The 25,000-nt window shown below is 43.4% G+C and overlaps 2 protein-coding genes across 9 annotated transcripts in view; both read left to right on the forward strand.

Annotated features, from left to right (window-relative positions):
- dock9b (dedicator of cytokinesis 9b) overlaps positions 1-21,384 on the forward strand; it is a 90,794-nt gene extending 69,410 nt beyond the window's left edge. For 3 of the 8 annotated variants that reach the window (XM_031583079.2, XM_031583076.2, XM_031583078.2), the window contains exons 38-54: positions 345-481; positions 2,421-2,527; positions 3,168-3,305; positions 3,713-3,895; positions 4,316-4,429; positions 5,238-5,453; positions 5,726-5,783; positions 10,523-10,629; positions 11,358-11,480; positions 11,622-11,735; positions 12,263-12,268; positions 14,307-14,453; positions 15,374-15,584; positions 18,387-18,577; positions 18,968-19,068; positions 19,296-19,434; positions 20,124-21,384. In XM_031583079.2, the coding sequence (XP_031438939.1) occupies positions 345-481; positions 2,421-2,527; positions 3,168-3,305; positions 3,713-3,895; positions 4,316-4,429; positions 5,238-5,453; positions 5,726-5,783; positions 10,523-10,629; positions 11,358-11,480; positions 11,622-11,735; positions 12,263-12,268; positions 14,307-14,453; positions 15,374-15,584; positions 18,387-18,577; positions 18,968-19,068; positions 19,296-19,434; positions 20,124-20,252 (2,221 nt within the window). In that variant the 3' untranslated portion in view covers positions 20,253-21,384. Of the gene's footprint in view, positions 1-344; positions 482-2,420; positions 2,528-3,167; positions 3,306-3,712; positions 3,896-4,315; positions 4,430-5,237; positions 5,454-5,725; positions 5,784-10,522; positions 10,630-11,357; positions 11,481-11,621; positions 11,736-12,262; positions 12,269-14,306; positions 14,454-15,373; positions 15,585-18,386; positions 18,578-18,967; positions 19,069-19,295; positions 19,435-19,852; positions 19,861-20,123 lie in introns of all 8 variants that reach the window. The other 5 variants (XM_031583084.2, XM_031583080.2, XM_031583083.2 and 2 more) reach the window with 3 other exon arrangements.
- Positions 21,385-24,311: 2,927 nt separating this feature from the next.
- slc15a1b (solute carrier family 15 member 1b) overlaps positions 24,312-25,000 on the forward strand; it is a 13,251-nt gene continuing 12,562 nt past the window's right edge. Inside the window, exon 1 of the mRNA XM_031583085.2 lies at positions 24,312-24,553. Within this exon, the coding sequence (XP_031438945.1) occupies positions 24,547-24,553 (7 nt within the window). The 5' untranslated portion in view covers positions 24,312-24,546. The remainder of the gene's footprint in view (positions 24,554-25,000) is intronic.

Here is a 25,000-nt window from a genome sequence, read left to right on the forward strand (position 1 = left end):
TGACCTCACTCATTCATAACCTTCATCAGCTGAGGGTGACGAGTGATTCATACACAGACTGGTGGAGTACTACAAAATGTCGAGTTTGAAGACTCTGTCCCTCTGATCTCTGAAGCTTCATGACATGCTTGTTGGTCATCCTGGTTCTTGTGTTTAGTGTTACTGTGTGTGTGTGTGTGTGTGTGTGTGTGTGTGGTGTGTGTGTGTGTGTGTGTGTGTGTGTGTCCAGTGTGTTCCCATGCATATCCTGTTTCTGTGTGTATGGTAAAGGGTTTTGGCGGGTGAGCATGCTGATTGACTTGACACGCTTGACACGCCGTCTCCTCTCGTTGCTTCCTCCTCAGGAGCCAGGAAGGGGTGGTCTGCGTGTCTGCGGACAGGAAGTCTCTGACTCTGCCTGTTTCTCGCAACAGAACGGGGGCGGTGCACACACGCCTTCACCAGCTGGGCAGCCTGGAAAACTCACACACTATTAACAACAGTAAGCACCATCACCACAACTATCACAGACATACACACACACACACACACACACACACACACACACACACACACACACACACACACACACTCATGCACACACACACACACACACACACTCATGCACACACACACACACACACACACACACTCATGCACACACACACACACACACACACTCATGCACACATACACACACACGCACACACACACACACACACACACACACACACACAAACACACACACACACACACACACACACACATACACAGATTGTACGGTCTGTCGTTGTCTTTTTCTCCTTCTTTCAAACACACACAAAGACACACACTACCCTGTCACTCTCTTTTTAAACCTGCTCTCAGGGAGCTGCACGCTTTTTTCTTCAGCGTTTGTCTTTCCTTCAACATCATCATTTTCTCCTTCATTGTGTTCACGGTTATGGCTGCCCAGCCTCCTCAACACAGTGGTGCACTATGGGTAAGAAGAGGTCTTTGACACTTGAGAGATGCAGTATTAAGAAAGTTTGTGTGTGTGTGTGTGTGTGTGTGTGTGTGTGTGTGTGTGTGTGTGTGTGTGTGTGTGTGTGTGTGTGTGTGTGTGTGTGTGTGTGTGTGTGTAGAGGCGGGGGGTGGGAGCGGTTGGGTGTGTGCATATGTGTGGCTTGCACACCAAGAAATACTGTCTGTCTATGTCAAATTATTTGAAAACTACAATATTTTATTGTCTTCGGTTTTAGTTTATTATTTTGGCCGAGCAATAACGTCAGCAGGAATAAGATGGTGCTATAAATGCCAGTTGCCAGGGTGCAGGGCAGGGGTTATAGCTAGAGGTTATTGAGGTTGCCAGTAGTCAGTGAAATCATTTTTCTCTCTCTGTGTTGTTATAGTTTAAGAAAGATCTCAAATGCTCTTGGGATTTCTATAGACACTGGTAAGAACGTTTCAGGTTGATAGCAACATTTCATTTTGTCTTTTAAAATGTCATGTTGTCAATGTCCTTAACCAAATTGTTATTAATAATAGTTTTAAATTGGTATAACCAGGGACTCCACTCCCCCATAACCCTTCCACCCCCAGTGTGCATCTCTGGCCATTTCCTCTCATCCACTCCACTGGAACACAATCTCCTCCTTCACACAATCTCCTCCTTTACACAATCTCCTCCTTCAACCAGACCACTTTCACATCATCATGTACACATGGAACTCTTATTCACTCTTGAATGTCCTTATGTTACAGCTGGAGTAATATGTTACAGCTGGAGTAATATGTTACAGCCGGAGTAATATGTTACAGCTGGAGTAATATGTTAAACATGGAGTAATACTGTATGTTACAGCTGGAGTAATATGTTACAGCCGGAGTAATATGTTACAGCTGGAGTAATATGTTACAGCTGGAGTAATATGTTAAACATGGAGTAATACTGTATGTTACAGCCGGAGTAATATGTTACAGCCGGAGTAATATGTTACAGCTGGAGTAATATGTTACAGCTGGAGTAATATGTTAAACATGGAGTAATACTGTATGTTACAGCCGGAGTAATATGTTACAGCTGGTGTTATATGCTTTTCATTGAGTAAATAACATTGCTAATCCCTCCCTGTGTCACATGTCTTACTCTGCCATTGTAGTACTCTGTGATGTGTTAACCAGCCAGTGAGAGTGAGATGTGTTGTATAAGTGAGAGAGTAGGTTATAGGCCTACTGTATGATTATATACAGATATGGTACTAATGATCAGCGTCTATTTGCATATTTTATTCAACAACATCGTCTGATTAAGTCGCAGAACTGTTTTTTTTTTGTTGAATGAAAGTCTGTAATGAATGTAGAACTATGTTGTTCGTTGAATGTATCTTAGGAGGACATTGCAGATCCCCCCTGGTTGCTATTTGACTGTGTGTAAGCGTGTGTTTTGCTCATGTTCCTAGTGTACTCCCATGGAGACACAGACCAGTCCATGCTGGAGGCCAACGTGTCCACAGAGGTGTGCCTGACCGTACTGGACACCCTCAGTGTCTTCATCATGGGCTTCAAGGTAACATTCACTTCACTGGGACTGCCCTTAGGGGACACAGGCCTGTTAGACTTTTTTAGGTGGTCTGACATGCCTTGATGTTTTTGTATATTTCCTCTAACTAAAAAACATTGATGCACAAGTGGCATATATATATATAAGATTAAAGGTTTCTGGGGGTGTTCTTTTTATGATTCTAGGACAAAAACTCACAGAGCTTTAAGGGCATATTGACAACAAGAACAAAAAAAACTATTTTCCCACCGGTGGGAAAATGTCCTCTTAAGGCTAGAAAGGGATGGGGCCTCACCCAGCGCACCACAACACAGTCCAGTTTAGCTCGATTGTGTAGCACCGTGCATCACAGTGCTGCTTAGCATGCACGACATAGTTAATCCTGGTACTGTAAGACATGGTTCTTTGTAGAGTAGTAGAGTAAAGTGTTTCATACAGTAAGGAGTTCCAGGTTTGTGCCATTGGTCAGTGTGTGTATAGTGAGGTCAGATATGATCACATGATCCAGATATGAGACCAGTAGGGAGTTGAGGTATGTAGTGCTGGTCCTCGTGTTGTTGTCATGTTACAGTAATATGCATTCCTCCATGTTGTCAAAAGTGCTTATATATGTATGTGTGTGTTTCTCATCCTCTTTCCCCTGCAGACTCAGCTGTGCGCTGACCTGGGACACAACCCCCTGATGAAGAAGGTGTTCCAGGTGCACCTGTGCTTCCTGCAGATCCCCCAGTCAGAGACGGCGCTCAAGCAGGTCTTCACATCACTGCGCACCTTCATCTACAAGGTAATCATTTGTGTGTGAGAAAAAATAGATTCATTCATTGTTTCTCAAATCACGTTGTTCTGACTGACATATGTCTTTCACATTGTTATCAGTATAGTCAATTCAAATAAATATGAGAAATTATCATGAGAAAACAAGGAGTCTGGAGAACTATTTTATATGTATACTGTATACATATTTATATTTTTTGTTTCCCCTCTACACATAAAAAACTCACATTAAACAACTCAGAAATTAAGTATAAAAAAAATAAATAAAATAACATAAAGTAAAAAAATTAAATCAGTATATTTTTTTACACTAGACAAAAGTTTTTTCTTTACTTTTTCTTGTTCCATGTCTGTGTTCCCACCCTGACTCTTTTCCCTCTACCCATAATGCCATGACCCCCCCTTCCCCGCCTCCAGTTTCCGTGTACGTTCTTTGACGGGCGGGCGGACATGTGCGCGTGGTTCTGCTACGAGATCCTGAAGTGCTGTAACTCCAAGCTCAGCTCCATCCGCAGCGATGCCGCCCACCTGCTCTACTTCCTCATGAAGAGCAACTTCGACTACACCGGCAGGAAGTCCTTCGTCCGTACACACCTACAGGTGAGTTAAGAGGAGGTGAAAGGTGACAGGTCGGAGGTTGCGATGCATGGCTGCTGCCATTCCCCGACTGTGTGTGTATGTGCTTTGAGCTCTAAAATAGCTTGATCATATTTCTGTGAATATATTTTATTACATGTTCAAACCCTGTTGAATGAGAAGATAATAGATAAAATGGGGTCACTATTAAATAATTGCATGGACACATTATCAACACACCATTAACATTTATCAACTTTTGGTAACTTCTTTTGCAATGTATTCACATAATTTTGATGCTACACCAATTGTTTTGAATCTGTTGTGTGATGTAGTGTGTACCACGTACACTCATCTGTCTTGTCTTGTGCCAGAAAGTTTCCCAGTTCAAATGTTTCCATGCTTCACTGTTGAACCTGTTCCCTTTGACTCACGTCCCCACAGGTGGTCATTGCAGTGAGTCAGCTGATCGCTGATGTCATCGGGATCGGAGGGACGCGTTTCCAGCAGTCCCTCTCCATCATCAACAACTGTGCCAACAGCGACAAGAACATCAAGGTGAGGGAAGACATGTCTGAGAGTGGAGAGTGAAGGAGCAATGACCAGACGAGAGGAGGAGCATGTCTATGTGCTTTTACAGAGAATGACTCAAGTTCTACTATTGACAATGTCAATTTTTCCATGTTTTCTAAAGTGCACTACTCCCTAGTCTCAAAGGGGGGCGCTCCTTTCTTAAGTGGTGGTTTATACAAGGAGCTGATGATTACGAGCTATAGAATGTACCCAGTCATTCTCTCTGCAGGAATCACTGCTTATATAAGACCTGTGCCATGTAATCCACTGAATGCATGAATAGGATTTACTTGTTCGTTCCCTGTGCTTACAACACCTTGAAGGAAACACTGGTGTTTCATTCATGAACAGCTTCCCCATGTGACCTGTGACTTTCAGAGGATACCGCCATTCTTGAAGTTGTTTGCATTCCTGTTTTCCACAACACTTACGACTAATCTGTTTAACTCTTGAGAACTACTTGAGGATGGCTTGTCCTTAGGTTCCCCTAATATTCTGTTCAACAGTCCTATTCCCTCCTGAAAAAAAAGAGAGCTGATGGATCCACACCTTAAAATGCAACATGACATCTGTTCTCTATATCCCTCTCCTTAATGATTTTAGCTTACGTCATTGACTGGATTTGTATTTTACATTTACATTTTGTCATTTAGCAGATGCTTTTGTCCAAAGCGACGTACAAGGGAGAGAACAGTCAAGCTACAAGCAATAGAGACCTAGTGTAACAATAAATACTATTTTACATAAGAAATAGAAAAAATATTATTATTATTATTATAATTTTTTTCCCCAGCACACAGCATTTCCGTCCGACGTGAAGGACTTGACCAAGCGCATCCGGACGGTGCTGATGGCCACGGAGCAGATGAAGGAGCACGAGAACGACCCAGAGATGCTGGTGGACCTGCAGTACAGCCTGGCCAAGTCCTACACCAGCACACCGGAGCTGCGCAAGACCTGGCTCGACAGCATGGCCCGCATCCACGTCAAGAACGGAGACCTGTCCGAGGTCAGGTCATGTCAGGGGTCGCAGGGTCAGGGGGTCAAAGACCTCAAGCTCTCTCACTTGGGCTGCCAAGTGATACATTGTTGTTTTTTGGTCCGTCAGGTTATCAGATGATTAGTTTACCAATCAAACCTATAGCTATTACTATATTAATATTACTATAATAGCATCACTCAGCAGTTGATACAAGTTGATACAAGTTGATAAAGATCACTTGACTTTGCAAAAGAAAGAACAACTCCATCTCTAACTACCCTTTTGTGTTTTGTCCACAGGCGGCTATGTGTTATGTGCATGTCGCTGCGCTGGTGGCAGAGTACCTGAGAAGAAAAGGTGAGTGCAGTACCACCACTCCTCCACAGGAGGGCCCTACTATCACCCTCACACAATCATTCACGCACTACTTTGTTATTATATGTACACATGAATGAGTCAATGGAAAACTGATTAACTGTGTCTATATACAGTATGCTGTTGTTCACAGACAATTAGAGCAGATAGTAGTGTTTTGGTTGGCAGTGTACATAGGTGACCTAATGACCATCATGCACGCATAGCCTCTTATGACCCTGTCTCTCTCTGATGCCAGATATGACACAGTGCACTGAGAGAAAAAACACCCCAAAATGAGCCTCGTTAGAGTATTCCCAACGTTAGGCACACAGGCATATAGAACTTGTTCTCATTGTTGGCAATGAACTCCAGCATTTTAATTTGAGAAGGACATGTGCAAAGCTCAATACTAACAAGGCTCATTAGCCTCTGTATGAGAAGAACACAGCTGTGGTATTCTGCTAGTCTATGATGGGAGGTGCCATCTTGATCTGTTCTGTGCTACTGCAGTGGGGCCAGATCAGGTAATGTACAACACCAGCCCCTCTCAGGACCCAAACCCAGGGGCAGAGCCATCTGAAGCTTAATGGACAGGCTAGTTAGAAGCCATTGGGTTACAAAAAGTCTGTTTAATAAATGAATTAGGAAGAAAACAGTGACAATCACAAGATATCTGACTTGGTAGTGGATGTGTGAAAGGTGTTCAATAATAACAGCAGATGCTCACATAAATGTAATAGTATTTATTGGAGGTTTTTTCTAAAAAATGTCCCTGTGAATCCATCACAAGTATGTCTGCCTGCTGCTGTTTCTTTCTACCAATCGCAACCTTCTCCTGGAGATGGACCCAAAAGGTCCTTTCTTGTCCTCTTTGGAACCCCAGAAACTGACTTCCTGCCCTGCCTTCTCCTCTTTCCTGTCTCCAGTCCAAGGCCTCGTCCCTGTCTCCTTCTGTCCTTCCACTTTCAGACCTTCTGGCTGCGCTCAATCATCGGCCATTTTTAGTTCCCCCTCACCTTTCCTACCCCTGTGCCTAGTACCTCTCCTGGTCTTCTTCTTCTTCTTCTGATAGTATTCTGCTATACTCTCCACATCTGTACATTGTACTCGATATTTAGTCATAAAAAAATCGAAAGGGTATTTTGTATTTCAATCAACCTGTTCTACTGTAAATAATTCTCTACTACATACCATCCTTTGCCATTTTGTCCACCTCTGCTTCTTTGATGAGGTGCTCAGCACATACCAGAGTCAGACCTGGAAGAAATAACATGCATGTAGCACACTTCCTTGCTATTTATTCTGTTATTATAATTATGTTGAAAAGTCACTGATATTAGGTCTTACCCTGAGGAGGTTCCAGGCTCTTCAGGAGGATGTTGTCATCGGCCTTGGCTCCATCCAATGCCACTCTCTCTCTGTCTTCCTGTGCCTCCTCCACTCTCATGGTGCTTTGGGGATTCTCTGTCATGCTGTCACACTCAGCATCTGCACTCCTAGCAGTGTCCTTATCTGTTAGATGGAAGGTGTCTATGTAAAAACCAGTAGTCTACTGAACCGTTTGGCTGCATTTTGAAATGTGCTTTTGGTCTTTTGTTCTCACTGGCCTATCTATACTCATACTCACTCAGAGTGCCGTCCACCTTGTCCAGGATATCCATCAGCACAGATTTGACTTCACTTATCACCTCGCCATTCACTTCAGACTGAATGGATGCTGAGTCTGAGGCTAAATATACGGAGAACGTTTCATTAAAACCCAGCTAAGCAACTTCAATGTTTAACTTATTATATCACCCATCAATTGCTCTCAGCTCAGTTTTGGCTGGGATTATAACTGAATTCACAAAGTGAATGTGTGTCTGGTGATATGAGGCTACTTATACCCAATGTGAGCTGACTTCTTATACGTACCCAGAGTGGAGTCAACGTCATCTAGAAGATCATCAATTACAGCTCGCACATCGTCCTCTCGCTGCTGTTCATCGATCTCCAGCTCTTTCCCTTCTTTGCTGTCTCTGCCATCATTCTCTTCAACGTCATCAATATTCATCAACACATCATCCTCCCTCTGCTGTTCATTGCACGCCAGCACTTTCACCTCTTTGCTCAGCCGAGCCGTTACCTCAGTTGTCCCCTCCTTGTTCACGTGTGGATGAAGAGTTGCTGCATCTGAAGCTAAATATATGGGGACCGTTTCATTAAAACCCAACTGTGAGCTCACTCCTCCCAGCTCAGTTTTGGCTTGGATTATGAGTGACTTCAAATATTTAGCCTGGTGATACAAGGCTCCCTACTTCTTATACTCAGTGTGAGCTGACGTCTTCTACTCACCCAGAGATGAATCCACTTGATCCAGAAGATCTTCAAGCACAGCTTTCACATCATCCTCCCTCTGCTGTCCGTCCTGCTCCAGCTCTTCCACCTCATTGGCTGTGGCACAGGCCTCCTTCTGCTCATTCCTGGTGGTTCCCTCTGAATTAGTGCATTGCGTCCCGATGTCAAATGTCTTTTCATTTCCAGTCATCATTGAGTCTGTCTTCTCCAGTGTGTCCATCAGGGGCCTGGTGGCCCTGGGACATGTTTCCTTTCTCAATCTGTCCAATTCTATCATCTTAAGCTCCCTTATGAGGAGCTTTCGGAGTTCCCTTTTGGTCTTTTTTCCGCTTTTCTTTTTGTTTCCCTTTCCGTCCCTGTCCTCATCCAGATTCACCCCTAAAGCCTTTAATTCTCTCCTCAGATCCTCCGCTTTGTATTTGTGTAACTTTTTCTTAACTGCTTTAGCAGAACCTTTATCCTCTTCCTGCCGCACTGCCAGGCAGCAGGTCAAAAACCAGTACAACCACATCAAGCAAGCAGAAAATCAACAATCAACCAACCTCTAGACAAACTCAAGAAAGAGTGAACAAGAATGCCAGTGTACACTGAGTTATGTTCTATGACATCATGATGTTGCCTAGCTCCCTTTGTGACCTAAACACTGCCACCAGATCAATACATAATTCAATGGAATGTTCACAGATTCCATTGTGTCTCTTGACATTCTTGATGATATGGATATCCTCATAATATTTATTTGCTACACAGTGTGTATTTAACTGGCACAGTTAATGTATAGTCACAGTGTATAGTGCAACTTTTTATAATGTAACATTAAATGTAATACATTGACTAAAACTGGGCACCATGGCAGTAGTTAAGCCTCATAGCTTCCCTGGAGATTTATTTGCGTTATATCAGGCAAGGAAAAGTCTGAATCACCCAAAAACTTTATGATATACAACTTTTGTTCTGCCCATGAAGGATAGTCTTGAGAGAGTGAGTGAACTCAGGATAATATGGACACAATGTTTGTATTTATTATTATTTTTTTTTAGTTGTTCCGTAAATCCAGTTTTAGAACGATATACTTTATCTTAACAGAAACGCCCACAATTAGCTTGTTATCAATATGTGTCCACCCGAAACATCATATAAACACATGCACATGTGACATACTCACAAACAAACACGTTCGCTTTAAACACGGCCTTTCTCATTACGTCCAAGGGTCGTTTCTGTGAAATCCTCAGTGAATTCCACTGATAAGACTCCACACTAAGCCCTCCTGAATCTGCACACTCACATGTTATGCAGTGTGAAAGAACACCGGCCCATAACCAGGACATAACCAGGAGGTGAGAGGGAGGCCGTGACCCTACTGATGACCCCAGCCACACCTATCCTATCAGGATTTTTTTTATCATGGATATCCCCCCATCCTCCATTGCTATGAGTCCCTCTAGCTGAGGCACAGCCCTCATTGCATGTCGGCCCAGAGTGGCTTTCCCGAAGCATGCAGGAGGGACGAGCATGGCGTGTGTTGACGTGTGAAGACGCGAAGACATACTTACCAACCGCAGCATTTTCCCTACAGAGCTTGTTATACTAAATGTCTCGTGAGTGAGACAACACTGGACTCATCAACAGATGTCATCTGTGTCTTGTGTTTATAGTACTTATAGTCTGCCCTGGCTACATATTTCAATTGTAGGGTGATATATTGCCACAAATAATATGGAAAGATAACAAAATAAGAAGCCATAATTTTGCCTTTTGGAAAGAATAGCCATTATTTTTTATTGTAATGTACAGTAATCAGTGTTTTCAGTTTGTACTTTTAGTGTTATTCTGTCCGTTTCACTTTATCAGATTTAAAACAAACAGCAAAAATAATAAGTAAAATGACCGTAACCTTTTCTGTGACGTCTATGATGCCATGATCCATTTACCTTTATGGCTGACACTACACACACACACACACACACACTTTCTCTTCACCTGAAGAGCTGACCTTTCACCTCATTCCTTAAACTTTCATTCCTCCCTCTATCTCCTATCTCAAGGTTTGTTTCTAAGCTTTATTTGCGTTTCTGAATGACAGGCCTTTCAGATGTGAAGACATCTATGTAGATATAGATCATAAATCACAAGTCACCAGGCATAAACAGGCCAACAGGGAATTAATAATGGTACCTCCAAATTCAGCAGGTTCCAGTGGTCTTTAACATTACTGTGTTGCTGTCCCACTCAGCTCCCTCATTACTGCCAGGGTTTGCATGGAAGAGTGAAATCCGTTTTATTAAGACCATATCAGTTGACTGGGCGTGATCTGTCATCTATTGCATCTGTCTCAGATAACACTTATCTTTGCATCAGCTGTCACTTATCATTGATGTTCTCTCTCGTGATTTCGGTAGGAATGTTCCGGCAGGGATGTTCTGCGTTCCGTGTGGTCACGCCCAACATAGATGAGGAAGCGGCCATGATGGAAGACGTGGGCATGCAGGACGTCCACTTCAATGAGGTCAGACTCCCTCGGCATTGTGGGATACAGGTGGTGGGGTGTGCAGGGTCTGGCACAATAAATGGTCCAAACTCAATTTAGAACTCATACACAAATAAACAGTGCATGCATAATTCACTTATCAGAGAGAGAGAGAGAGTACAGCCTTGGTAGGACATAGTGGGGGCAGAGTCTGTCCTCTCTCCTGGTTAGATAAGTTTAAAGTCAACCTTGAGAGCTTCTTATCTAGGGATAGGATCGCCAGTACTGAGAGCTCTTCCATCTACACACACACTGCCGCTGGTACACACACACATAAATGTGCTTTTATAGAGCACAACTTGCATACACACACTAATATCACACCCATCCCATCCGTTCTCACTCTTTCTCTCTCTCTCTCTCTCTCTCTCTCTCTCTCTCTCTCTCTCTCTCATTCTCACTCCCCCTCTCTTTCACACACACACAAACACACATTATACAAACAAAAATAGTCTGTGGCAGTAAAATCTAGTGAGGCCCTGGTGTTTTTTAAAGTTGCTCATAAAAAGGTCCTCTTTAAAAGTGTCATCAGGTTTATGAGGGACAAACTCATCCCTTTTCCACCACTTTTACCTCATCCGCTGTGTCTACTGGATTTCCTGAGTCCATCAACTGTTTTTTCCTTGTGCGTTATTCCTCCATCTGGTGTGTGTGTGTACGTGTGTGTGTGTGTGTGTGTGTGTGTGTGCGTGCATGTGTGTGTGTAGGAGGTACTTATGGAGCTGCTGGAGGAGTGTGGTGATGGACTGTGGAAGGCGGAGCGTTATGAGCTCATCTCTGACATCTACAGACTCATTATCCCCATCTACGAACAGAGAAGAGACTTTGAGGTGTGCACACACACCCACAAACACACACAATAAAATAAATAAACAGGCTGATGCATACTTGTGACCTCTGTGTGTATGTTTGTTGTCCTGACCTGACATACTTGTGACCTCTGTGTGTATGTTTGTTGTCCTGACCTGCAGAAACTGGCCCACCTGTATGACACGCTGCACAGGGCCTACACCAAGGTCATGGAGGTCATGCACACGGGCAAGAGGCTCCTGGGCACCTACTTCAGAGTGGCCTTCTTCGGCCAGGTAAGTGACCAGTGCTGCTCCCTGCCATGATCCCTCACCGCAGACACTACTGTGGAGATTAACTCTGGTCTTACAAGAGGACTGACTGACGGACTGACTGACTGACTGACTGACTGACTGACTGACAGACTGAAAGACTAAGCTTCCCTGAAAGTGTGCTAGAAGGTTTTAGAGGAGCACTAATGTGTGTAACTTCCTAATGTAGAATGTAACAGAAGCATGACAGAAATGATCCAGTGGCATGTGACATTAGCCAGCTGAACAGTCACAAAGCTGCCAGTAGGTTTTTTTCCACTGCTGTTGTAATTCTAGTGGAACTAAGGTAAAAGCTGTGATCATTTCATGACCCACTAATACCATCCACACTACCTTCTAATGTCAATGTGACAAAGCAGGACATTTTATTGACTCTTGCATGAAAACCTTGTAGAGGCTGTGCATGTCCCTTCAAACCCCAGATGGTTAACCATATTCTTTCTCTGTCACTCTTTCTCTCTCTCACGTACTCTCTCTCCTTCTGCGGTCAGGCTGCGGTAAGTCTGTGCTCGGCTGGCTTTGCCTGACTCAGATTGCTAAATCAGTGTGCTAATGTGGTGCCTGTAACCGCCTGCCCTTCCTCTCTGCCTGACTGTGGGCTTCTATCTGCTCTTAACCCCTCGTCCTCTCACTCTCGCATGGATCTGAACACTACTAAACAGGTGTCTTAGTGGAGACGTTAGGGGTGTCTTAGTGGAGACGGATGGCTCCATGACAGTTCAGCACCAGCCCCTACTGGTGGATCTGTTTGATCTGTCTGGGTCAGATTGACCAGAATGGATCACTGTCAATATTTACTATACATATACGTTATATTATATACTATACGTTATTTCAAGCAATTGGCAGAGTTGGCAAAAACGAAATGTTATTGAACGGCCGTAATGATTCAACAAGTGTTATGTAGTTACATTGTTTTAAGCTTAGAATCAGAAAAAGGTTAATTGTCAAGTACGTTTACAGATACCAGGAAATTGTCTTGGTTGAGAGGCACAAACAAGTTAAATAAACAAGGGGGACCCAGACAGAGACAGTTTACGACGGGAAACATACATATAGAACAAGCTTCTCCAGGGGTGATGTGTTGATGTACATCAGGTGAAGAGGGGGAAAAGTCTGTGAGTCCTATCTGCCAACACAACACAGCTTCTCATCCAGCATCAATTAAAACCATTCACTAACATTCACTTCATGGTTTATACATTTTCACTGCAAACACCTCATTGAGCTGAAACACTGTCAGCCCTGAATGACTGTCTCTCTGTGTCTTGATCACCAGGCAGGTTAGTGATATTATACCATCTGCTCACAGAGTGCTTCAGTGATGTTACACTGTTTGGATGTTTGACATGACTACATTTTGTTTGAAGAAGGGAGATCAGTGACAAAAAAAGACAGACGGTCAAGGTACACATACACACGCACACACATGCACACACACACACACACACACACACACACACACACACACACACAGAGAGAGAGAGAGGGGAAAGTTCCATGTTTTTGTCAGTGGTTAGGGAAAAGGGTTTATGACGGTCAGCAGCCACATGTTAGTGCAGTGTGTGTGTGTGTGTGTGTGCAGTGTGTGTGTGTGTGTGTGTGTGTGTGTGTGTGTGCAGTGTGTGTGAACAGCTGTGCGCTGGGCCAAGGGCGATGGGGTGGCAGCAGCTAATGCACTGAATTGCAGTCATGTACTGGACCGTGCCTCTGCTAGATTGATAGACAGATGGACAGGCTTAAGCGCTTACTGCATACAACAGTAACTCCCCATTACCTCCATATGAAGGAAGCGATGCGCTATGCTCTCAGGCTAAGTTGCCATGGCATTAGATTGCTAGTGAGCTCATTGTCGTCTGGTCCTATGGTAACCCCTATCCTATAATAGTGGTCATCCTGGGGAAAGTCCGGAGACACACTGGTGATGGGAGATTTTGTAAATGTAATCATTAGGTTTGAGTAAAAAAGAATGTTTATGTATTCTTCTTTATGTTCTTGTGACGGTGTTCATATTCATTTTGCTCCGGGTGAGTGGGAATTCTGTTGTTCCTCCTCCCGTGAGCTTGCTGAGGTGTTTTATTATTCCTCCCGTGAGCTTGCTGAGGTGTTTATTCCTCCTCCCGTGAGCTTGCTGAGGTGTTTTATTTCATTCTATTGGCTTGCTGTCCCTGTCTGTATGTTGGGTGGGGTTTTGCATGGTTCATTTTTATTTGGATGTCACTTGATGTGCTTTTGCTTGTTGCAGTGGACATAATGTGTGCAATCACTCGCAAGATACTAGTCAGTGCACACACACACACACACACACACACACACACACACATACACTTACACACATTAAAGGTCAAATATCATACAAAAGGAGTCCTTACAAGAACCTATTAAATGATGACTTAAACCAAACAGACCACATGCATACTTACACACCAGTCAGTGAAGCCCCAAGTCATGCTTAAGTCTTTAGCCCAGCGGGGGCCTCAGGCCTGCGGGTTAGCATCCTCCGCTGAGCTCTCTGTGCTGGTTGTGTTGCTGCAGGGCTTCTTTGAGGATGAGGATGGGAAGGAGTACATCTACAAGGAGCCCAAGTTCACCCCGCTCTCAGAGATCTCCCAGCGCCTGCTCAAGCTCTACTCCGACAAGTTCGGTCCCGACAACGTCAAGATGATCCAGGACTCTGGGAGGGTAAGGGTGAAACACACACACACACACACACACACACACACCTACAAGTATACTGTATATACATATATACATAGACGCATACACAGAAAGGCTGTCACACATAGACATGGACTCTGCTGCCTCATACAGAAGCCTGTGGTTACTGTATCTGCTGGGTCATAGTAGTGACTAAGCAGATACACAGCAGAGACTCAGCAGATATGGAGAATATGTACAGCATATAGGCACACAGCAGTGACTCAGCAGATATGGACAGAGACATCAGTACACCTGAGTGTTGTAAGAGTTCTGTAATATTGTAATAAAAGGCTTTGATTCCAGGGCCACCATAAAATGATCACAATCACAATCTTAGTATTGGACTGAGTTCTAGTAGAAGTCTGAGTAGCATCTTCAGTAAGGGCATAGAACTCTACAGCGTTCATATCCTTATCACACATCACTACTCCCCCTCCCCTCCCCTCCCACACACACACATGCACACACTGTGTGTGTGTGTGTGCGTGTGTGTGTGTGTGTGCGTGTGTGTGTGTGTGTGTGCATGTGTGTGTGTGGGAGGGGAGGGGAGGGGGAGTAGTGATGTGTGATAAGGATATGAACGCTGTAGAGTCATAATGAGATACTGTGAGATACTGTGATGAGGATCTGTTCCTGGGAATGAAGGATTCATCAGCATGAGTCACTAAGATAAAGTCTGCCTCCCAATCCCTGAGGCTAGTGCACGCTGTACTGTTTTCCCACCATGCTTTATCTCTATCTTTATGTGCTTTTACCAGAGGTGTTACATACTGTACATACAAGCTGTAAACCACAGAACATTATGACGGAGATATTATACTCAACACGTATAGAAACTGTTAACGCGTGTGTGTTTCTGTGTGTGTGTCACCTGTTTCTCATACTGATCCATCTCTCCTTAGATAAACCCCAAGGATCTGGACTCCAAGTTTGCCTACATCCAGGTGACGCACGTCACGCCGTACCTGGAGGAGAAGGAGCTGGAGGAGCGCCGCACCGACTTCGAGCGCAGCCACAACATCCGCCGCTTCGTCTTCGAGACGCCCTTCACCGTGTCGGGCAAGAAGCAAGGCGGCGTGGAGGAGCAGTGCAAGCGGCGCACCGTCCTCACCAGTACGGCCCTGATCCCTGATCAGTCTTTTAAGATACTCCTACTGTGAAGAGAACTAATCTAGAATGCTCACCAGTACGGCCCTGATCCCTGATCAGTCTTTAAAGCTACTCCTACTGTGAAGAGAGCTAGTCTAGAATGCTCTTCAGGGCTCTCCAGACCGTCTATTCCAAGAGATCACTCAACTTTTCAGTGGTTATTTGGTTATAACGCCTCTGAGTGTCCTTTCATGAATTACCCACTATAGAGGTGTGATGGTGGTACAGAGTGTAAAAGAAAAGTTTTTTGTTTTTTTTTCAGTTCTATTTTTTTTCTTTTACGCAAAGTGAGGAGTTTCATTTCATCCCATTCCAAACACTTAAAGCACCTGTGATGATGTTTTAGGCATTAAACCTATAGCCAATTTTGTGAGGTTTACCTTACAACTTTACCATTAATATCACTGTTAGTATATACTCTGTGCTGACCATGGACGGATTAAGAAACCACGGGCCCCTGGGCGTGGACATGTTGAAGGCCCCCCCCCACCCACCCTCGCGGAAAAAAAAATGTGTGCGCCCGCAAAACACACGCACGCACACGCACACACAAACACAACGAATGTGTTGGATTTTACGGTCGAATTAGATACTTTGGCTATTGTATTGGGAAAGTAAACAGGTCAAAGTTTACTCCGTAACATCCACCTTCGGTGAGGTGTGCACTGCCCTGCTATTGTTTCTGACATTACATGTGACAGGGCAACAGCCGAGTGATTCTTTTCCAAATTGAAACTGATTAGACCTACCTGAGGGGCAGCATGGGGCAGGAGAGGCTGAATGGGCTGGCTATCCTGTCCATTGAAAAATCAAATCATGCATCACCACTTTTATGTTTGAAAGGCGTCGTTCGGCAGGTGTAGCCTACTGTGCCAGCTTGTAGGTCTTGACTTTCAGATTCTGCGCCTAAACTTGCTATATCGTATCGTCTCATCACATGATCAAATAGAGACTTGACATTGGACAGCAAGATACATATTACCCAGCAATCATCATTGCATATCTGTATATGACAAAAATAACAAAGAAAATAAGAAATTATTCATTTAATTGAATCGGTTTTTTAATAGTTTCTATAGTGTAAGTACGATAAGCATATCATTTTGTTATAGATTGCTACTGACGATTTCCCCCTAAAAATTATGAAAACCATGACAAAGACAGGTTTGCCATTTTGAGGGAATATATACCATAAGGAATCCTTAGTAGTCCCAAAAAAGTTATGCTTGATCACTGTCGCATTTCATTAGCTTTTTCTAACACAGCACAGGTACACTCAATTAAAGCCATTAGCAAATTAATAAAATACACCTTTTTCAACCACAAATAAGAGATACATAACAGCGACTTCACACAGAGGCTCTGGCCTAGGGGCCCCCTGAGCTCATGGGCCCCTGGGCCTGTGCCCGGTAGGCCCGTTCGTTAATCCATCCCTGGTGCTGACCAGTGCACCTTATCCCAGATCAGCCAGAGTTTGACATATGGTTTTGGGAAGGAAGGCTCAGTTCTACTGGACAGGCTCAAGGTCACTGCTGCACTACTTACTTCATTCAGTTTGACCTCATGGAACTCTGTCATATATATAATATAATGAAGTATGGGTGGAACTGAGGCATTGAGGTGAACAGGTTGTATTTTTCAGAAAAGACCCAGTCACTATTCAATCTAAAATTTGAATCTCTTGAACAGTCTTTGCCCTCAGTATAAAACATACAGCATGGTCCTGTCTAGATGGAGAGCTTGGCCTTGGAGCCCTATTTCACATCTGATGTAAATCCCAGTCATAGTGAATATACAGCATAGCAACTCGTTCACCATGGGCTGTACTTAGCAGGAAGCACATAGTTGTAATACCAGTAAACCAGGCCTACAGAAGGAAGCATGGCTAGGTCCTCTCTCATCAGCGCCGGCCTTAAATGCAGTTCTGACACTCTACACTCATCTCTATTAAACTCTAATAAACCTCTTCCCATTCAATCAAGCCCCTTCCGTGTATTCTCAGCTGTTCCTGCTACTTATATTGTTTTATGAGCCTCTTCTGTTCCAAAAGTACAGTTTTTACTGCAGGCGCTGATAATAGATGAACTGATAGAGGCTGAATGTCCTGATGCTGGTGAAAAGGCCGTGCCTCAGCTTTTTGCTCTGGCGTCTGTAGATTCCTCTGCTCCTGCAGGAGTTTGCAGAGTTAGTCATAGTTAAAGGGCCAGTCCATATGGAAAAGGCCTTTAAAAAACGTGTAGGAATAACACTTGTCATGTACAATACTTGCATGATAAATCCGTGGTAAGGAGCTTGCATATACATTTCATACTAAAATGACATAATGCCCTTCAACATACAAGGTAGGTCATATATATAAAACATACATGTTACTGTATATGAAAGGGGTCCCAGTTATGTGTGTTAACACACTGCTATCACTATATACATATACTATATAGAAAAAAAACATGTAGGATTTTTACAGACTTTGCATAGGGAAGGGCATTCTTTGACACCTGTGTGTGTTTTAATTGTCTCCTTTAGGGAAGCAAACAGCATTATAGTAGTTCCTTAATTTTATTTTATAATAAGACATGCAAGACTCGTAACCACTATTTAATATACCCCATGGCGCCATCCATATCATATACCACTCACCATCAATATCATCAATCATTTTATAATAATTTTCATTCTTTTGTTGTTTTGCCCATCTGTCTTTGTCCAACTCTCTATCCCTCCCTCTCTTGCTCCGCTCTCTCTTTCTCTCTCTCTCTCTCTCAGCCACGCACTGTTTCCCGTACGTGAAAAAGCGCATCGCGGTGATGTACCAGCACCACACGGACCTGAGTCCCATCGAGGTGGCCATCGACGAGATGAGCAGCAAGGTGGGCGAGCTGCGAGGCCTCTGCTCCGCCAGCGAGGTGGACATGATCCGCCTGCAGCTCAAGCTCCAGGGCAGCATCAGCGTACAGGTAAGGGGCTGTGTGTGTGTGTGTGTGAGAGTGTGTGTGTGTGTGTGTGTGTGTGTGTGTGTGTGTGTGTGTGTGTGTGTGGGTGAGAGTGTATGGGTGAGAGTGTGTGGGTGTGTGTGGGTGTGTGTGTGAGTGTGTGTGTGTGTGTGTCCCACAGTCGAACAACACCCATTAATTTGCTTGGACAGAGACCCAAATGAGTAGACATTTGTACATACAAACTCACACGTCACCTTTATCCCTTAAAACAAGCATTGCACTTTCAATCATGCTGAGTTTAGACAAGTGTACACACTCACTCACACACAGAGAGAAGGACATTTTCTCTCACACACACACACGTGGGGTTTGCTTCTTTAGCGCTTATTAGGTGTCTTCCTCTTCCCACAGGTCAATGCGGGTCCTTTAGCTTACGCTAGAGCCTTTCTCGATGATGGCTGCCAGAAGAAATACCCAGACAACAAAGTCAAACAGCTCAAGGAGGTCTTCAGGTATGTCACTGAACTTCAGTCGGTATGGATCTTTTCTAATGTAGTTCATATCATTTTTTTTGTTGACACACATCTCTTTAGTTTAGTATGACAGATCACTGTGAGAATTTCAGTTTTTTAATTTTTTTTAATTTAAAATAACATTCAGTATCACAGTTAGAAGATAATAAGCAGTGCCAGTTCAGCCCTGGAAAAGTATTCAACTTCATGGAAATATTTTTGCGCAGGCAATTTGTGGACGCCTGTGGTCAGGCCCTGGGTGTGAATGAGCGCTTGATAAAGGAGGACCAGCAGGAGTACCATGATGAGATGAAGGCCAACTACAGGGACCTGACCCGAGAGCTGTCCGCCATCATGCACGAACAGGTCCGCTAAGGGTTCATCCATACCACACAGAGTGTACCGTTTCTGTTCGCAATCATAAAGTCTACACCAACCACGTGTACATTGGACGCTGTACCCACTCATATACTCATATGACATACTCAAACTAATTGAACACTTCACACTGATATGTATCATTTCAATGCACAGCTATGACTGTAGATGTCGCCTAAATGTGCTATGCAGCTTGGCAAGAAAAAAGCTTTACAGTGACAAGTCAAGTGAAGTCAAGGTTGAGGTTGTGTTATTAGTTGGTGTTTAAAAGCATACTGCGGTATGCTAAAGTAATGCTACTGAAGCAGATAGAGCTGGGCCCTGATGGTGACAGTAGGCTACTGCATGGCTGCCTGTGCTCACTCATGCTCTCTCTCTCCTGCTCCCCGTGGCCTTGCCTGTGCAGATTGGATGGTAATAGAGCTTTTTTATTTTTGCTCCCTTTTCTCTTTCTTTCTGTCTGGCTGTCTTGTCCCCTCCATCTTTTTATAGCCTCATGGTCTCATTTTTCTCATTTTCTGTCATTTGTCCTCATCTTTTATTTATGTCTTTTTTTTTTCTCCCCTCTCTGTCTTCTATCTGACTTTTCTGTTTCTCATGTTAATGATTACCCTCTTTCTCTCTCTCTCTCTCTCTCTCTCTCTCTCTCTCTCTCTCTCTCTCTCTCTCTTTTTCAGATTTTCCCAGTTGAGGACGGGGTGGCAAAAAACGCTCTCTCTGATTCGCTGCACATCTTTAATGCCATCAGTGGCACACCCGGTGGTGCCACCCTCCACGGCCTGCCCACCACCACCTCCACTGTGTGACCTTTCACCTCTGACCTCTGACCTCTCAGAGAAAGAGAGAAAGACATAGAGAGACACATGCTTTAATGGAAGAGAGGCACAAAAAGACTGGAGTGAAGTTGAAGGGCGAGCAGAAAGAGAGGGAGCAAGAGAGAAAGTATTACAAATCCTTTTTCTCTCAGTGACCTCTATGTAGACTCCCAGTTTCAACAGATACAAATATATTACTATCTGAAAATGAAGGGCAATTCTTATAGGCTCTTTTTCCCAGTTGACCTGTGTGACCTTTGAACTGTGATGGCCTGGTCTCAGTGGCAGAGATGTGGCCTGGGGGCGGTGCCACATGGGCAGAGCTTCCCATTGGCCAGTGACACAAACCCTGAGACTGGACTCAGGACCATGTGACCGAGAGAGAGAGAGCAAACGTTGGGGACGAGGCGATTTGTTTGTCTGGATGCCTCAGTCTCTTTACCATTTCCTGTGAAGACAGCATCCCTGCTTGGCTCCCCTAGCAACAGACAACGACCTTCTGTGCCTGTTAAAAGGTCCTGTCCTCCCAAAAACTGACTTTCTGAGATTTCTCCTGCACTTTTACCATTAGAATATAGCCGTCCTGTGAAACTGGTCATTCTGTTTGGATATACGTTCTTTCTTTGTTGGGGGGGGGGGGTGTAGTTGTGTTGTTTGAGGTGGTAGGCGATGTTGCAGACTTCACATGTGCAAGTTTTTACCAGGTAGGGAGAAAAATGCTCAATGCCAAGTGACTGTCTTGTTTTTTTTTTTTTTTTTTTTTTTTTTTACACCTGTTTTCTATCTAACAGGAGAGGAGTGCAATATTTTACGTGTCTGTGTGTGTCTGAGCCTCATAGGCCTTGCTTCCCTCAGAGTCATGCTCTTTGAACATCATCTCTCTTGCCAAAGCAGGAGACCAGCGACTCTGTCGAAGCAGACTATAGAGTCAGGGCACAGGGATGGAGGACTTTTATACCCTTGCAATGGTGTACTGTAAATGTCAAATGGAATTCATTTTTTTATATTTGAAGTGTCAGATAGGTTTTTATATTTACTAACAGAATGTTATTCTTCTGACTGGCGTTACATCAAGGAATGATGTCCTCTCATACTTCTGTTCTATTAAAGTTAAGTATTATCACGCTGGTGTTCTGCTGTGTGTCCTTTGCTCTCCTTTACTGTCTTATTTTTGAAGCATGCAATACACAACATATAGTTTTGAATCATATATAATTAAGAGTTGCATACAGTGTGTGTGTGTGCGCGTGTGTATGTGTGTGTATACACGTAATACACAAATGTCATGTCAATGGAACTTTAAGGTTCATCTTATTGGTTATGGTGTAAAAAAAAAGAATAACCTACAATAATAAGGCAATGATCAGTTTCAGGAGTTTCAGGTGTCTCCAATGGATTCCTTCATAATTTTCAGGGCCTGACAAATATTCTGTCCTCTGAATGACAGAGAAAAACAGCATTCACAGAATGCACGGAAACGTAGGGAATGTTGACGCAAATCTGGATTTTCACCTGTGATCTGGAAATAATCTCTCCTTACGGGCGCTATCAATCATTATTCAGATATGTCAGAATAATAGTCATTAAAAGTGCACCAAGTCTTGGCCACAGATCATGGAACTCTGTGTTGCTTTCTGCCTTTAATGACTTCTAGCTCCTTGAACTTTGATTTATGGCCTGGCTCTGTTTATCCTGATTTATTGCCTTTTCATCACAGTCAAGCATAACGTGTTTATTCCAATGTCTTTGATCATCTTAACATTGCACAAAGAGCAGAATCTGTGTTCTCAATGGACAAGCACATGCCGTATACATTCTATGTCTACATTTATAGCTGTTGTCAGTGAGGGTGAACCTATTTAGTCTCTAGCTTGTCTGCATAGCATAATGGCCACTGTTTGATGATTATCTCAACTAGATTTGAATCATATATAATTACGGAGATAGATACAGTAAGTATCTTTTGGTAACATCTGAGGACAATTCAGCCATGAATCCGACTAATTTTGGAAAACTTGGAAAACTTCCACGGACCATCAGGGTTTCTATGGGAGTGTGAGTTTGAGCCATCTTCACTGCTCACTGTAGCTGAGAAACAGGAAACGGGCCTGAAGAAGATATCAGAGCGGGCGACTCACTTGGGCCTGGTGTTTTGGAAGTGCTTAGAGAATGAGGGATGCTGACACTGGGGAAAGATGCAGTGTGTGTGTGTGTGTGTGTGTGTGTGTGTGTGTGGTGTGTGTGTGTGTGTGTGTGTGTGTGTGTGTGTGTGTGTGTGTGTGTGTGTGTGTGTGTGTGTGTGTGTGTGTGTGTGTGTGTGTGTGTGTGTGTGTGTGTGTGTGTGTGTGTGTGTGTGTGTGTGTGTGTGTGTGTGTGTGTGTGTGTGTGTGCTCCAAAAAGACCACTGTAAACCAGGGGCGACAGTGGTACAGGAGGTAGAGAAGTCGTTTAGTAATCAGAAGGTTGCTAGTTCCATTCCCTGTCAAAGCGACCTTGAGCAAGACACTGAACCCCTAATTGCTCCTGATGTGCAGTGTGCCATCAGTGTAAATGTAAAATGTGTATACATTGTAAGTTGCACATATGTAAGTCGCTTTGGATAAAAGCGTCTGCTAAATGTAAAATGTAAACCTGCCCCCCTGTGAGACACGGAGAGAGGGAGAGAACCATAGGGCAGAGTGGTCTGTAGAGGTGGGCTTGTCCCAACTGCTGCGAGGATCGCTAAGCACTATGTTTCTAATGTGAGTGTGGACAAGATTTTGTTTATAATATATACAACATGGGCTTAATGTCTTTGACATGTGCCTTCAGGTCAGTTATGTTAAAGTAGCGTAGTAGTGTACAGTGAGGTAGTAACAGTGTTTATACCAGAGCTTAACTTAGGAATGCTGATGTTGTTTGAGTGTGACACAGGTGAGTTTCATTCAGCACTCATCTTCACAGCACTCCTATAGTGTAAAAGGTGCACATGACTCAGAGAGAGAGAGAGAGATTCAGTACATTCGGGACAGCACAATAGAGTCGTGTGTGTGTGTAATCATTTACTCATTTATTAGTATTTGGAACTGTTCAAGTCTGTGATCCATTGGTTGCTGTGTTATCAGTATTCCACCGTATGTGTTAATCTCATATAGTATATTAGTCTGGAAGAAACCTATCACTGTAATTCAGTTTAGTTATAAAAATAGCAAATTAGCTGTTTTGAACTGGCAGAAGTGCTGATACCAGTTAGGATTGGCCTTATCTGATATAGCCTGGATGCCAGAAGCCTGTGGCCACCTGATGGAGCTAAGGGTAGAGTGGTGATGTGTAATGTGATTAGACAGTCATTGATACTGTGTGTGTGTGTGTGTGTGTGTGTGTGTGTGTGTGTGTGGGACCAGGCACGTGCCAGAGTCTAAGCAGTCACTGACGTGAGCGCTGTCTGTTATCTGAGAGCGCGTTAACAGCGAGGGGAGGGACGTGCCATTCAGTACAGGCTTTTGATTCAGAAAATAAAAATGAATAGGTTTGGACAATAAGGTTTAAATGTCCTCTGTATATTTTATATAAAATATTATACGTTATTATAAGTCATTTTTTTTCTTTTCTCCCAAAATAGTATTCCTTTCTTTTTCCAATGGAAAATATATTAATACTTTTATTGCAGTATCCAAGTCCTAATGTGTTTACAACTCATTATCATTAACTTTCATTATTGAAAGTGGAATTTTTAAGAGAATTGCAGGAGAAATAAGGAAGCATTCAAGCTCAAATGTACCTGGAGATCTGGTCTTTGATATTGTCCTCCACTTACATAATAGCCCAGTACAATTAATCAGCAGTCTTTTATGTTTTATTACATTGTTAATTACTGATCGATATGGATAGGAGCCATGTTGGATTTTCTCCTACAGTACTACGCTCAATGATAGAGCTCCTGCTCTGTGGAGAAAACATGCCCCCCCCCCCCCCACACACACACACACCCAACCCCTCCTACCCCACCCACATGCTGTCTCACCTGTCCACGTTCACAGACATGCCTGTCATAAACTGAGGCCATGCTCTGCTGAACAGGATGCTGGGAGCCTCCGGTTTGAACACAGGTTATAAAAGTCCCCCACCTCAGTCTCCCGAGTGTCAGTGGTAATTTACCTGCCACTTGAGTGTGTGTGTGTGTGTGTCTGTGTGTGCACGAGAGAGAGAGAGCGAGTCATCCAGTGTGTGTCTTTGCTTGCGCGTGCCTTGTTAAGGATACTGTTAAAGAGAGCACCCAGAGCTGTCCCAGGGCTAAACAGACATCATGGCAGGTGAGACTTGTGTGTGGGTTTGTGTTCTAATCCCATTAATGGCGTATTATAGACATAATTCTCTTCACTTTGGCGTTTTTTTTTATTCACTATCAGAATTAACACTTACTATACTTTAACTATATTTTGTCTTATGTCTCTTGAAAGTGCATTGATGTGTAGTGTCATAAATATAAAATGATAAATGATAAAAATCATTGTTACTGTGTGTAGCACTTACAGTGCCATAGCATAATTTGCTCACATGTCAATATTGTTGTGTTATTCTATGTGCGTTTGCATTTGGCAACTTGATTATGGTCTGTGTGGTAGATTTACTGTGAGCTGTCTACTAGTATGGTGCTGTGCTGTAATGAGCTTCTCTTATTGCTTATGTCCTTTACCGTATCATTGGAATGCATTTGAATTGTACATAATTAAACAATTAAATTAGATTACATATATTTT

Source organism: Clupea harengus, chromosome 16 (assembly GCF_900700415.2).
Source record: "Clupea harengus chromosome 16, Ch_v2.0.2, whole genome shotgun sequence".
NCBI classification, from domain to species: domain Eukaryota; kingdom Metazoa; phylum Chordata; class Actinopteri; order Clupeiformes; family Clupeidae; genus Clupea; species Clupea harengus.